Genomic DNA, 14,730 nt, shown 5'->3' with positions numbered 1-14,730 from the left:
ACGGGGCCCAGCTGGGGTTTGCCACCCTAACCTCAGAGAGCGGAATGCAAGATCAAGGCATGCCTAGGCCAGAACTGCCCGCTGGGAGCTGCCTCGGCTGACGTGCTGGGACCTGCTTCTGATTCTCTTCATAGCTCACCCATACTTTGGCCTCAGTCTGCATTCCCAGGGTTCTTATTACAGCAAGGCTCAGTGCAGGACCTTCCCCTGCAAACCTCACATCCCCTTCCAAGAACCTCTTGAGGCAGCCTTCTATCACCACCATCTTAGCACTGGAGAAACTGAGGCTCAGAGGAAAAATGTTGACCAATGAGACATCCAGGGAAGTCTGCTAGGGATTCTGGAAAAGGCTGTACTCTCTGATAGGAGAAAACTGTGTCCCATCCCCTTCCTCTCTTTTTTGGGACACTGTGGTGTGAGACGTGATGCCTGGAGCTGCTGCTGCCCTTCTGCGACCTTGAGGAAGGTCATGGTGGACACACAGGTGTGGGTGGAGAGTTCAGTCAAAGGATCCCAGGATCTTCATGGCTGAGACCTGGCCGCCTCTCCCAGATAGATTGTGAGGTGAATATTCCCCTGTTATTGAAGCTTCTTTTGGTAACGTCATTTATAGTGATGACACAAGCCATTATGAGCCATGGGGAAACCAGTGCAGAAGACAGACCCTGCCTCAAAGTGCTCCCAGGAACCTTCCGAGTTCCTCCCACCCAGGCTCTGCTTGCTCAGGGAATTCTACCCAGCACGCAGACTCTTGCAGCAGACTCTTAAGAAAACTGAAAAACTATGCTAAAAAATTATGCTGGCCTGACACAGCAGCTCATGCCTGTAATCTCAACACTTTGAGAGGCTGATGGGTGGATCACTTGAGGTCAGGAGTTCGAGACCAGCCTGGCCAACATGGTGAAACCCCGTCCCTACTAAAAATACAAAAATTAGCCAGGTGTGGTGGCACACACCTATGGTCCCAGCTACTCAGAAGTCTGGGGTAGGACAATCGCTTGAACCCGGGAAGCAGAAGTTGCAGTGAGCTGAGATCATGCCACTGCACTCCAGCCTGGGTGATAGAATGATATTCCGTCTCAAAAAAAAAAAAAAAATTATGCTAAGAAGCACTGGGGGCCGGGCATGGTGGCTCACACCTGTAATCCCAGCACTTTGGGAGGCCGAGGGGGGCCGATCATTTGAGGTAGTTCAGGAGTTCGAGACCGACATGGCCAACATGGTGAAACCCCATTTCCACTAAATATACAGAAAAAAAAATTAGCCAGGTGTCCTGATGCACACCTGTAGTCCCAGCTACTTGGGAGGCTGAGGTGGGAGGATCACTTGAACCTGGGAGACAGAGGTTGCAGTGAGCCGAGATCACGCCACTGCACTCCAGCCTGGGTGACAGAATGAGACTCCATCTAAAACAAAACCCAGAGTTCTCTGACATCTCTGATCTGATTTCATCCTCCTAACCTAACCTCAATTCAGTAATGCTGCTTCATCTCCTGCAAGCCAGGTATGGGGAACACAGCAGCCAATGAGACAGTCCCGGACCTCCTAAGGCTCCCAGACTAGCAGAGCGGGCAGACGATGAGCAATTCGGCCAGGGAATGAACACTGCCTCCCAGGTTAAAGCGATTCTCCTGCCTCAGTCTCCTGAGTAGCTGGGATTAGAGGCACCCGCCACCACGCCTGGCTAATTTTTGTATTTTTAGTAGAGACAGGGTTTCACCATGTTGGGCAGGCTGGTCTCGAACTGCTGACCTCGTGATCCACCCATCTGAGCCTCCCAAAGTTCTAGGATTACAGGCATGAGCCACCGCGCCTGGCCAAAATTTTTTTTTAAATTAACTGGGCATGGTGGTGTGTGCCTGTAGTCCCAGCTACTCAGGAGGCTGAGGCAGAAGGATTGCTTGAGCCCAGGAGTTCAAGGCTGCAGTGAGCTATGATCACACCACTACACTCCAGCCTGGGGGACAAAGGGAGATCCTGACCCTTATAAAATAAAATAAAATATCCCTCCAGCTTCTGTGGAGAGAAGGAGCTAGAGCGGGGCAGGGTGGGGAGTAGGGAGACCAGTGAGATGGCTGCCACAAACCAGATGCTTCATATAGGCAAGGCCAGCAAAACCAGGACCTGAGACAGGAATGCATATGGAACTCCAGGGGACCAAAGGATAATGCTGCAACCTGTTGTCATCTTGCCTCTCCCTGCCCAGACAGCAGCCCCAAGGCCACAGACAGAGGATGTGCACCCAATTCTAGCTCATTTATGAGTTACTAGTGAGAAAGAAAACTGTGTTAACCTCTCCTTCCCTAATAAATTATTAAATTTTTTTTGAGACGGAGTCTCGCTCTGTCACCCAGGCTGGAGTACAGCAACATGATCTTGGCTCAGTGCAGCCTCCGCTTCCCAGGTTCAAGTGATTCTCCTGCCTCAGCCTCCTGAGTAGCTGGGATTACAGGTGTGCATCACCACACCTGGCTAATTTTTGTATTTTTAGCAGACACAGGGTTTCACCATGTTGGCCAGGCTGGTCTCAAACTCCTGACCTCAGGTGATCCACCCTCCTTGGCCCCCCAAAGTGCTGGGATTACAGGTGTGAGCCACCGCACCCGGCCCATTCCCTAGTAAAATATAATAACAGCAGAAATTATGACAATTAAGATCAGCAATTTGGGATTTCTGTAAGAGAATGAAAATTAAGTTTTATTATTTTATTTATTTATTTATTTTCAGACACGGTCTCGCTCTGTCACCCAGGCTGGAGTACAGTGGCACAATCACAGCTCACTGCAGCCTCGAACTCCTGGGCTCAAGCGATCCTTCCACCTAAGCCTCCCAAGTACAGGTGCGCACCACAACTCATGGCTAATGTTTTTTAAAAAATTTGTAAAAATGGGGTGGGTCTCACTGTGTTGCCCAGGCTGGTCTCGAGCTCCTGGCCTCAAGCAATCCTCCTGCCTCAGCCTCCTACGTAGCTGGGACTACAGGTGTGAGCCACTGCCACTGGCCAAATTGTTTTAATTAGCAAGGTTCCCACTAGTTATATGTTATAGGCAAAGGGGAGACTTATGACAAATTCATGTCAGCCCTGACTGAATGTTCTGTTTTTGCCTCTGAACTCCAAGGAGTGAGTGAGAAGAACTCCCTGGAAAGTCAGTGAACACCCACATCGAAGACCCCGGTCCTTCTTTTTTTTTGCGACGGAGTCTCACTCTGTCGCCCAGGCTGTAGTGCAGTGGTGCGATCTTGGCTCACTGCAACCTCCGCCTCCCAGGTTCAAGCAATTCTCCTCCCTCAGCCTCCCAAGTCGCTGGGATTACAGGCATGTGGCACCACACTCAGCTAATTTTTTTGTATTTTTAGTAGAGACGGGATTTCACCATATTGGCCAGGCTGGTCTCAAACTCCTGACCGTGTGATCCACCCACCTTATCCTCCAAAAATGCTGGGATTATAGGCGTGAGCCACCACGCCGGGCCGGACCCCAGCACTTCTGAAACATTGTTCAGATAATTACTTAAGTGGTAAAGGAGAGAACAACTATGCAACATTAATGATCACTTGAAAAATTTTCAGTCCAGGTCAGTGATTCAGGCGCTAGCTTGTCCAGCTTTTCTTATAGGTGCATTATTATATTTTTCTTTCTTTTTTTTTTTTTTTTTTTTTTTTTTGGTTTTGAGAGGAAGTCTCGCTCTGTCGCCCAGGCTAGAGTGCAGTGGCACGATCTTGGCTCACTACAACCTCTGCCTCCCAGGTTCAAGCAATTCTCCCTGCCTCAGCCTCCTGAGTAACTGGGATTACGGGTGCTCACCACCACACCTGGCTAATTTTCGTATTTTTAGTGGAGACAGGGTTTCTCCATGTTGGCCAAACTGGTCTCAAACTCCTGACCTCAGGTGATTCACCCGCCTGAGACTCCCAAAGTGCTGCAATTGCAGGCGTGAGCCACCGCACCCGGCTGCGTTATTGTGTTTTGATAGTGTAACAGCTTTAACTTGTTGAGACCAGGCATGGTGGCTCACACCTGTAATCCCAGCACTTTGAGAGGCTGAGGCAGGAGGATCCCTTGAAGCCAGGAGTTCAAGACCAGCCTGGGCAACATGGCGAGACCCCTGTCTCTACCAAAGAAAAAGTAATTAGTGAGGCACGGTGATGCATGCCTGTAGTCCTAGCTATTCAGGCTGGCGCAGGGGGATCACTTCAGCCCAGCAATTGGAAGCTGCAGTGAGCCATGATTGCACCACTGCACTCCAGCCTGGGCAACAGAGCAAGATCCTGTCTCCAAAAAAAAGAAAGAAAGAAAGAGTAGGACAGCCACTTCTCCAACAGAGCTCTGAGCCAAAGCCCAGCCTGTCAGGGTCACAGACAGATCAGACTTCAAAGACTTTTCTTCTCAGAAGCTGTTCCCAAATCAAGAGGCCATGACCTGGTAATCTGAAACTCCCTGCTGACGAGAAAGGCAGGAGAGTCTTGGAATTTAGCTCCTGGGGAAGTGGGGAAGGCAGGGGATAGGGAGTGTCTGTACCCTCTGCTGAAAAGGAAAAAGCTTTTTTTTTTTTTTTTTTTTTCATTTTGGACCCACTGCCATCTCTCTAGTATAGCATTTAAAACCAGCTTTTTTTTTTTTTTTTTTTTTGAGATGGAGTTTTGTTCTTGTTGCCCAGGCTGGAGTGCAATGGCACAATCTCAGCTCACTGCAACCTCCGCCTCCCGGTTCAAGTGATTCTCCTGCCTTAGCCTCCAAAGTAGCTGGAATCACAGGTGCCCACCACCACGTCCGGCTAATTTTCGTATTTTTAGTAAAGACTGGGTTTCACCATGTTGGTCATGCTAGTCTCGAACTCCCGACCTCAGGTGATCCACCTGCCTTAGCCTCCCAAAGTGCTGGGATTACAGGCGTGAGCCACCGCACCTGGCAAAAGCAGCTGTTTCTAATAAAAATGAAAATGAATGACATTCCGTTTACCTAGCCATTCCCCTTGCAGAATGACCTGTATCAAAACACTTGTATGCAATAGGGGTCTCAAGTGAAGCATCTCTACTATTAAAGAAGAATGAAAATAGGAAATCACCATTTGGCAAACACCATAGCATTAACTGTTGCAAGCAATATGATAGTATGATGAGAAACAGGATGTTCGTATAGGTTTAAAATGTCTCCCCACAACATACGTATAAAGGACAAAGGGAAAGATAATTACGCAACAGTGGAGAAACCTGGTAGATACCATCATAAGCAAGCGATCAAAGTTAACATCACCAGTCATGAGACGTAGCAATTTCTTTTTTTTTTTTTCCAGGCTGGAGTGCAGTGGCGCAATCTTGGTTTACTGCAATCTCCACCTCCTGGGTTCAAGTGATTCTCCTGCCTCAGCCTCCTCAGTAGCTGGGATTGCAGGCGCCCACCACCACGCCTGGCTAATTTTTGTATTTTTAGTAGAAACTGGGTTTCGCCATGTTGTCCAGGCTGCTCTCAAAGTCCTGACCTCAAGTGATCCACCCACCTCATCCTCCCAAAGTGCTGGGATTACAAGCATGAGCCACCGCACCCAGCCAAGATTAATTTAAATCAGTAGACTTGGAGTAAAGCAGGTTGCCCTCTATAATGTGGGTGGGCCTTGTCCAATCAGTCGAAGGCTTTAAGAAAAAGACTGACTTCCCCGGAGAAAGGAGGCATTTGACCAGCAGCCAGCCCATCTCAAGCTGCAACATCAGCTCTCCTCCCTGGGTCTCAGCCAGCTAGCCCACCCTGCAGGTTTGGAATAATCGCCAGTCTCCATAATCATACAAGCCAATTCCTTACCATTTCAATCTCTCTCCCACTCTCCCTCTCCCCCATCCCTTCCTATTGGTTCTGTTTCTCTGGAGAACCCTGACCCAGGCAAAATGTCCCGTTAGGGAGGGCACAAAGGAGGGGAAGGGATTTGGAGTTTGAGGACAGCAGCTCCACGGTGCTTGGGGTAGAGGCCCCAGGCTGGGCAGGCTGTGGGGAGAGTGGTTTGGGGAAGCCAGTCCCTGGAGCTAAGCACGGCCTGGAGAGGAGGAAGAAGGGAAAAGAAGGAGAGTTGGAACTTTGGAGACCCTGAATGCTGGTGTCTGACAGCAAGATCTCTCTGCGGATGCTGAAGAGTCCCTGAAGCCTGTGGTCTGGTCAGGGCTAGTGAGAGGGAAGGGCTGACTATGGGCGGGGCTGGTGAGAGGGAGGGGCTGACTATGGGCGGGGCTGGTGAGAGGGAGGGGCTGGTGAGAGGGAAGGGCTGACTATGGGCGGGGCTGGTGAGAGGGAGGGCCTGGTGAGGGGTGTGGCTGGCGAGGGGTGTGGCTGGTAGGGGCAGGGCTGGTGAGGGGCAAGGCTGGTGGGGGCAGGGCTGGTGAAGGGTGGGGCTCATGAGGGTCAGGGCTGGTGAAAGGCAGGCCTCGTGAGGGGCAGGTCCAGTAACAAGTAGGGCCAGTGAGAGGGACATGCCTGGTGAGTGGGGCAGTGCTGCCAGGGGCCAGGCCTGTGATGGATGGGGCCAAAGACAGGCTGGATTTCCAAGGTCATTATAGCCCCTCGTTCCAGCCTGGAGCCATAAGGCTGGTTGGTTCCCTCTTCAACCCCACCTGGCCTTCCCCGACCTCGGATCCCATACCCCACTCATCTGTGGTGGTCTTCTGTCTGTCAAACACCCACTGGGTTGTGTGGTTCTGTTGCGGTAGGAGCATGTCTCTGACATCTTTGCACACACACATATATACCCTATATACACACACCCATGCCTTATATACAGAAGGTGCTCCATAAATGCATGCTCAGCCTTTGTCTGTGAGCACAGCCCAGCTTCTCCCAGAGCCATCCTGGGACTGGGTTTGTCCGAGGGAATGGGAGGGAAGGGCAGAGCAGGCTAGCCCAGCGGCCTTTACCTTACGAGGTTGGCACAGGGCCCCGGCCACCGGCAGCTCTGATACACGCGCTGGACCACCGTCTCCGAGCCATTCTGCACCTGGCAGGACACCGTCCGTGTCACCATGTGATGGCACCAGTGCCTGTGGAGAGAGCAACAGTCACATGAGCCCTGCCTGTTCCCAGAGCTGCCAACTTCGGGTCAGGGGGTCGTGCTGGACAGGGAGGGGCCCCCGCAAACCTGGGGTGGAGGCTCGCTCTCTTGGATGGGGGGCCCACTGAGACCCTCTGTCTCGGTCTGAGGGGAAGAGAGAACACTTGCAACCCTTGGCCACCAAGCCTTGGCATCATTCCCGTCACTGACCACTCAGTGTGGAATTGGTGAGAAAGACTCAGCCCTGCCCGTGGAAATCTCACCCTGGTGGGGAGAGGAGATGACACAGTCCATAGGAACAGCAAGTAACACGTTCCACCACGTGGTGAACACACAAGCTACAGGAACGGAGCAGGGCATCTCGCCCAGCAGGCCCTGAGGCCACCAGCTGAGTAGTGCAAGATAAGTTAGCCAACCGACCAACCGACCAACTGACCAATGTGTGGGGGCCGTGAGAGGGGACGAAGCCAGCAGGGGAAGCAGCGGTGTAACAGGCACAGAGCGGAGAGACACCACGGCAAGTCTAGAGACTTGCCTGCAATGGGAAGTGGCCAGGCCAGGCACAGTGGCTCACACTTGTAATCCTAGCACTTTAGGAGGCTGAGGCAGGAGGATCTCTTGAGCCCAGGAGTTCAAGATCAGCCTGAGCCACATAGTGAGACCCTGCCTCTACAAAATAAAAATTAAAAAATTAGCCCAGGCGTGGTGGCACACACATGTAGTCCCAGCTACTCAGGAGGCTGGGGCGGGGATGGCTTGAGCGCAGGATCATAGTGGCTATGATCATGCTACTTCACTACAGCCTGGGCAACAGAGTGAAACCCTGAAGAGAGGAGGAGAGGAAGGGAGAAGGGGGGGGAGGAGAGAGGAGGGGAGGAGGAATGAGAGAGAGAAGGAGAGAGGGAGGGAGGGAGGAAGGGAAAGAGCCAGAGAGAGAGAGAGAGAAGGAGAGAGGGAGGGAGGGAGGAAGGGAAAGAGCCAGAGAGAGAGAGAGAGAGAAAGAAAGAAAGAGCCAGAAGGCTGAAGGAAGGGGAGGAGCCAGGAGAAAGGAAGAGACATGTGACCTGCCGGGCTAGGGAATAAATGCCTTCAGAGTACAAGAAGCAAGGGGCAGCAAGCTTGGGCAGTGGAGAGGAGGAAAGAGGAAGGGACGTACACAAACAATACGGGATCAGGTTAAGGTGCTCCCACCTCCTCCTCCCATCCCCATAGCCTAGAAATTGAAAATTAAAAAATAAGTCCCCGGCCGGGTGGTGGCTCAGCACTTTTGGGGTCCGAGGAGGATGGATCACTTGAGCCCAGGAGTTTGAGACCAGTCTGGGCAACATAGCGAGACCCCATCTCTACAAAAATATTTAAAAATTACCTGTGGTGGCACACGCCTATAGTCCTAGCCACTCAAGAGGCTGAGGCAGGAGTATCACTTGAGCCCAGGAGGTTGAGGCTACAGTAAGCTGTGATCATGCCACTGCACTCTTGCCTGGGTGACAGAGCGAGACCCTGTCTAAAAAAATAATAAAATAAAATAAGAAAAAAAGTCCTCAAGGGCATTGGAAAGAGAGAAGCAATGGGCCAGACATTTGGAGGGGTCCCTAAGAGACAGAAAGTAGATGGGCCCACATTGAAGGCAAAAATCACAGCCAGAAACACACAAAAGAGGACCAGGGCTGAAGCTAGGAGCCACATGGGGGCGCAGATGCAGATGAGGAGGTAGAGAGGGACCCAAAGGTGACCGTCAGAGAGATTGGTTAGGGGACCACCATAGAAAGAGCTGGACAGGTAGGACCCGGGTCCTTGTCCCTGCTGGTTTCAGGAATCAGGCATTGGAGGCTGAGTGCGGTGGCTCACACTCATAATCCCAGCATTTTGGGAGGCCAAGGTGGGAGAATCGCTTGAGCTTAGGAATTCTAGACTAGCCTGGGCAACATAGCAAGATCCTGTCTCTACAAAAATTATATATATACGACTGGGCATGGTGACTCATGCCTGTAATCCCAGCACTTTGGGAGGTCAAAGTGGGCAGATCACCTGAGGTCAGGAGTTCGAGACCAGCCTGGCCAACATGGAGAAACCCTGTCTCTACTAAAAATGCAAAAACAAATAGCCAGGCTTGGTGGCACACACCCGTAGACCCAGCTACTTGGGAGGCTGAGACGGGAGAATCACTTGAACCCAGGAGGCAGAAGTTGCAGTGAGCCGAGATCGCACCACTGCACTCTAGCCTGGATGACAGAGTAAGACTCCATCTCAAGATATAAATATATTATAGATATAGATATCTATAGATATATCTCTATATCTATGTCTAGATATATAGATATACCTGTATCTATAGATATGTAGAGATACATAGATATGATAGTGCCACTGCACTTTGGCCTGGGTGACAGAGCGAGACCCTGTCTCTATTTTAAAAAAAAAAAAAAAAAAAGATATCAGGCATTGGATTCACCTGTCCTAAGGTAGGTATGGTCACAGGAGTGGGTGCTGGCTGACCTCAAAAACTGGTGACCTTTCAGTCTTGGGGGATGGAAAAAAGAAAAAAAAAAAAGCTTGTGACCTCCAGGAGAAACAGGGTCACTCTCAAAGTCAGACAGATAAATGAATTCTTACACACTCGTTTCCCATTCTTCATCCATACCTCCAGCCCACCAACAGACAAATTCTCAGGAAACAGAAACAAGCTAATGGAAAACCCCAGATACCAAGACTTTCAAATTATTTGAGGAAAAAAGGCCAGTATCATGGAAGAAAGGCACCAACTCAACAGGCAATAAATCACATCCCCTTAAAAAATAGTAAAGCAAATAGATGGAGACAATTTTTTAAAGCATAATTAATGTCCTCAAAGAAATAAGACAATGTATCACTCACTAAAAAATTCTGGCCAGGCATGGTGGCTCACACCCGTAATCCCAGCACTTTGGGAGGCTGAGGCGGGTGGATAGCTTGACCCCAGGAGTTTGACCAGGAGTTTAGACCAGCCTGGGCAACATGGTGAAACACTGTATCTACAAAAATATACAAAAATTAGCCGGGCATGGTCCCTGACATGCCTGTGGTCCCAGCTACTCAGGAGGCTGAGGCAGGAGGATCGCTGGAGCACAGGAGTTTGAGACTGCAGTGAGCCATGATCGCACCGCTGCACTCCAACCTGGGTGACAGAGCAAGACCCTGTGACATACACACAAAAAAAATATGAAATAAAAAAATGCAATATCTTAGAAGTGAAATGTATGACTATGAAAAACAGAATGGAAACAGCTAAAGGGCAAACCAATGAGCTGCAAATCTAAGCTGTGACCTTTCCCAGTAGCCACTGCAAAAAGAAAAGGAGATGGAAAACAGGCAGAAACAGGCAACAAGGGACCTAGAGGAAGACCAAGGACCAACATCTATATAGTAGTAGCTCTGGAAGGCATGATCAAAAAAGAACAAAGAGAAGCATGTACTTGAAGAAATAACAAGAAAATTTACAAGAGCTGAAGAAAGACATGAGTTCAGGCTGGGTGTGGTAGCTCATGCCTGTAATCCCAGTACTTTGGGAGGCCGAGGTGGGTGGATCACTTGAGGTCAGGAGTGTAGTGGCACGATCATGGCTCACCACAGCCTCAACCTCCTGGGCTCATGCAATCCTCCCATCTCAGCCTCCCAGATAGCTGGGACCACAGGTGTGCACCAACACGCTGGCTAACTTTTGCATTTTTGTAGAAACAGGGTCTAGCTATGTTGCCCAGGCTGGTCTCAAACTCCTGGGCTCAGGTGATCGTCCCACCTCGGCTTCCCAAAGGGCTGGGATTCCAGGCGTGAGCCACCATGCCCTGCTAAACTCAGGTTTAATAGACATGAAGAACAAGAAAAAAAAATTCCATATAGAGATTTAAATGTATAAGCAAATATTAGGTATAATCTTACATCAAAAAATTTCAAAAATCCTGACTACTGGACAATTTTCTAGGAAAATACATATTACCAGTACTAGCACACTCAAAAATACGTGAAAGGGGTTGGGTGCAGTGGCTCACGCCTATAATCCCAGCACTTTGGAAGGCTGAGGTGGGAGGATCACTTGAGCCCAGAAGTTCCAGACTAACCTGGGCAACACGGCAAGACCCCATCTCTATACAATAAAAAGTAAAAATTAGCCAGGCATGGTGGCACATGCCTGTGGTCCCAGCTACTCGGGAGGCTGAGGCAGGAGGATCGCTTGAGATCAGGGATCAAGGCTAGAGAGAGCTATGATCGCACCACTGCACTCCAGTCTGGATGACAGAGCCAGACCCTGTCTCAAAACAAAACAAAACAAAACAAAACAAAAACATGGAAGAAAAGGGAAAGTAGTGAAAAGTTGAGCCCTCTTCTCACAGGCACCAGGAAACCTAGTTTAAAACCAGGTTCTGCCACAAACCTGCTGTATGACTTAGGCAGAGTGATGTCCCTTCTCTGAGCCTCAGTTATATTTAAAATCTAACTTTTAAGGTTATGATGAGGCTTGGCACAGTGGCTCACGCCTGTAAACACAGCACTTTGAGAAACCAAGGCGGGTAGATCATCTGAAGTCAGGAGTTCGAGACCAGTCTGGCCAACATGGTGAAACCCAGTCTCTACTAAAAATACAAAAAATTAGCCGGGCATGGTGGAGGGCGCCTGTAATCCCAGCTACTGGGGAGGCTGTGGCAGAAGAGTCGCTTGAACCTGAGAGGCGGAGGTTGCAGTGAGCCGAGATCGCACCACGGCACTCCAGCCTGGGCGACAGAGAGAGAGACTCCGTCTCAAAAAAAAAAAAAGGGGGGGGGGGTTATGATCAGGACTAAATGAACACATCCCAGTCAGTAGTGTGTAAATCATGCAGCATTACCAAAATCAAAGCATCATTCTTAATCAACTGGTTACTTAAACCCTACAAAGGAATCTAACAGCTTAAAGACAGTCCTAGTTTGCAGATGGAAAAGAAAGTCTAAGAGGTTAAACTTCATTGCCCATAGCTACAGCTCAAACCACAGGCTGAGCTGCAAAGGGAGTCTAGTCTTCCTGACCCGAGGACTGGCGGGATCCCACCTACCCAGTACAAACTGTGAATTCCACCTCTGCCAATTAAAAAGGTCCTGAAACTGTGGGAGACTTCAGCAGCCTAGGCCCTTCCTTTGATTCTACTGGAAAGCCTCAGCTCCAGCTCAAGCACTCAGTGTGTGTTTCCAAAAAGAAAGGTGAGCCGGGCGCAGTGGCTCATGCCTGTAATCCCAGCACTTTGGGAGGCCGAGATGGGCGGATCACATGAGGTCAGGAGTTTGAGATCAGCCTGGCCAACATGGCGAAACCTCGTCTCTAATAAAAATAAAAAATTAGCCAGGTGTGGTGGCAGGTGCCTGTGATCCCAGCTGCTCGGGAGGCTGAGGCGGGAGAATTGCTTGAGCCCGGGAGGTAGAGGTTGCAGTGAGCCGAGTTCGTGCCACTACACTCCAGCCAGCGTGACAGAGCAAGACTCCGACACACACACACACACACACACACACACAAACACAGAGTGAGAGCGAGAGAGCGAGAGCGAGAGAGAGAGAGAGAGAGAGAGACTGACTTTCCTCAGGATGGTTTAATGTGGGATCCTGAGATCCGCCCCAAGGGTTCTAGAACAGACAGGCCGTCCAGCATCTCTGAACCACACTGAGTCAGGGCTTTCCATAGAGAAATGAGCTGTGAATTGGAAAACATTTCCAAATACCTCGAATCACCATCTCCAGAACATTTGGTCTTTAAATGGACTGGAAATGGCTTCCAAAAATCAAAACCTGGCCAAAAACAATGAATAAGGGAGGCAGAGACAAGGAAAGGGCTCCAGGCCTTTCCAGATGGAGCTCTAAAGCCTGTGCATCCCCAGGTAGCCACGGTTGTGGGGACCCCCATTGCCTTGCCCCTAGGATCCCTGCATCCTGAGTGTTTTGTCTGCCTCTGTCTGCTGTCTGGTGGTGTCGTCCTGCCACCGCCCACCTGCGCACCTCAGCTCCTGACTATGGCGGATGCACAGCAGTGGGTGAACAGTGCTCTGGGGGCCATAAAATAACTGCACCCAGAAAGGTGCTTAGCAGGAGACATATGTCCCTTTCACAACCCTCCTGGAAGGACTGACCCAGGAGGACAGAACTGGGACGTGGCAGGCCTGGTCCTCGAACTGCCAAGAAATGAACACACTCCTGGCAGCCTCCATCAGGATGGGAAGGGACTGGCATTATCTCTGGGCATCATCTCAGCAATGTTCCTTCCTCATTTCCCTTCCTTTCTCCCCAGCTGAGCACTCAGGGAGGGTCCAAGACAGTAAACTCACTCCTAGCAAAGGTCTTGAGGACGGATCTGCTCCCCAACAAGTCTCCTTTTCTTTTTCTTTTCTTTTCTTCTTTTCTGTTTCTTTCCTTTCCTTTCATTTCCTTTGTTTTCCTTTCTTTTCTTGAGATGGAGTTTTACTCTTGTGGCCCAGGCTGGAGTGCGATGGCATGATCTCAGCTCATTACAGCCTCCACCTCCTGGGTTCAAACAATTTTCCTATCTCAGCCTCCCAAGTAGCTGGGATTACAGTCATCCGCCACCATACCCGGCTAATATTTTGTATTTTTAGTAGAGACTGGGTTTCGCCATGTTGGCCAGACTGGTCTGGAACTCCTGACCTCAACTGATCTACCTGCCTTAGCCTCCCAAAGTGCTGGGATTACAGGCACGAGCCACCGCGCCCGGCCACAAGTCTCTTTTTCTTGCAAGAAGAGGCCCACTTCACCTAGGGGGAGGAGCAATCAAACCGTCCTGAGCCACCACCAGCTCAAGGCTTGCTTGCACAGCACTTTCACCCCACCAGGCGTTTGGCTCTGTGACTTGGCTGAGCCATCAAATCCTTAATTGGGGGTTAATAGAGAAAACAAGTGCTAAGTGATTTCAGGAAATCATGTCATGATGCGATAGAGAGATCTTCAGGACACTTCCCAGGTTCATGCCCATCTCGGAATGTGACCAGTCAACCCCTCTCCGAGGCTGCCTGCCGCCCTAAGAGATGCTGCTGAAGCAGCCTCTTCCCCACATTGCCCTGGTGACATGGGACAAGGGAGCCCCAAAATTGAGGCTTAGCCAGGGAGGGTTCTTAGTTTCCCCCAGGAAAGAATTCAAGGACAAGCCAGTGGTGTTGCAACTTTTATTGAAGTGGCAGTGCACAGCAGCAGCAGAGGTCATGCTCCCTGCAGAGCAGGGCTACCCCAGAGGCAGTGTGCCCAGAGTAGCAGCTCAGAGGCAGGGCTGCACTCATATCTATACCCACTTTTTTTTTTTTTTTTTTTTTTTTTTTTTTTGAGACGGAGTCTGGCTCTGTGGCCCAGGCTGAAGGGCAGCGATGCAATCTTGGCTCATTACAACCTCTGCCTCCCAGGTTCATGGGATTCTCCTGTCTCAGCCTCCCTAGTGGCTGGGATTGCAGGTGCACGCCACCACGCCTGGCTAATTTTTATACTTTTAGTAGAGATGGGGTTTCACCATACTGATCAGGCTGGTGTCAAACTCCTGACCTCAAATGATCTGCCCGCCTGGGCCTCCCAAAGTGCTGGGATTACAGGCATGAGCCACTGTGCCGGCCCCACTTTTAATTGTATGCAAATTGGGGGTGGTTTATGCGTAAACTTCCAGGATGAGGGTGGTAGCTTTAGGGTTGTTGGGTCGTTGTCATGGA

At 50.3% G+C, this 14,730-nt stretch overlaps 1 protein-coding gene across 2 annotated transcripts in view; it reads right to left on the bottom strand.

Moving 5' to 3' along the window:
* Positions 1-14,730, bottom strand: part of COL26A1 (collagen type XXVI alpha 1 chain) — a 195,538-nt gene that overhangs the window by 131,598 nt on the left and 49,210 nt on the right. For both annotated transcript variants that reach the window (XM_009443635.4, XM_519281.8), the window contains exon 2: positions 6,898-7,020. In XM_009443635.4, coding sequence (XP_009441910.1) covers positions 6,898-7,020 — 123 coding nt within the window. The remainder of the gene's footprint in view (positions 1-6,897; positions 7,021-14,730) is intronic.

The sequence above is a fragment of the Pan troglodytes genome, chromosome 6 (assembly GCF_028858775.2).
Source record: "Pan troglodytes isolate AG18354 chromosome 6, NHGRI_mPanTro3-v2.0_pri, whole genome shotgun sequence".
NCBI classification, from domain to species: domain Eukaryota; kingdom Metazoa; phylum Chordata; class Mammalia; order Primates; family Hominidae; genus Pan; species Pan troglodytes.
Note: the sequence above shows the minus strand (reverse complement) of the source record. Positions and strands in the feature narration are given on the sequence as shown.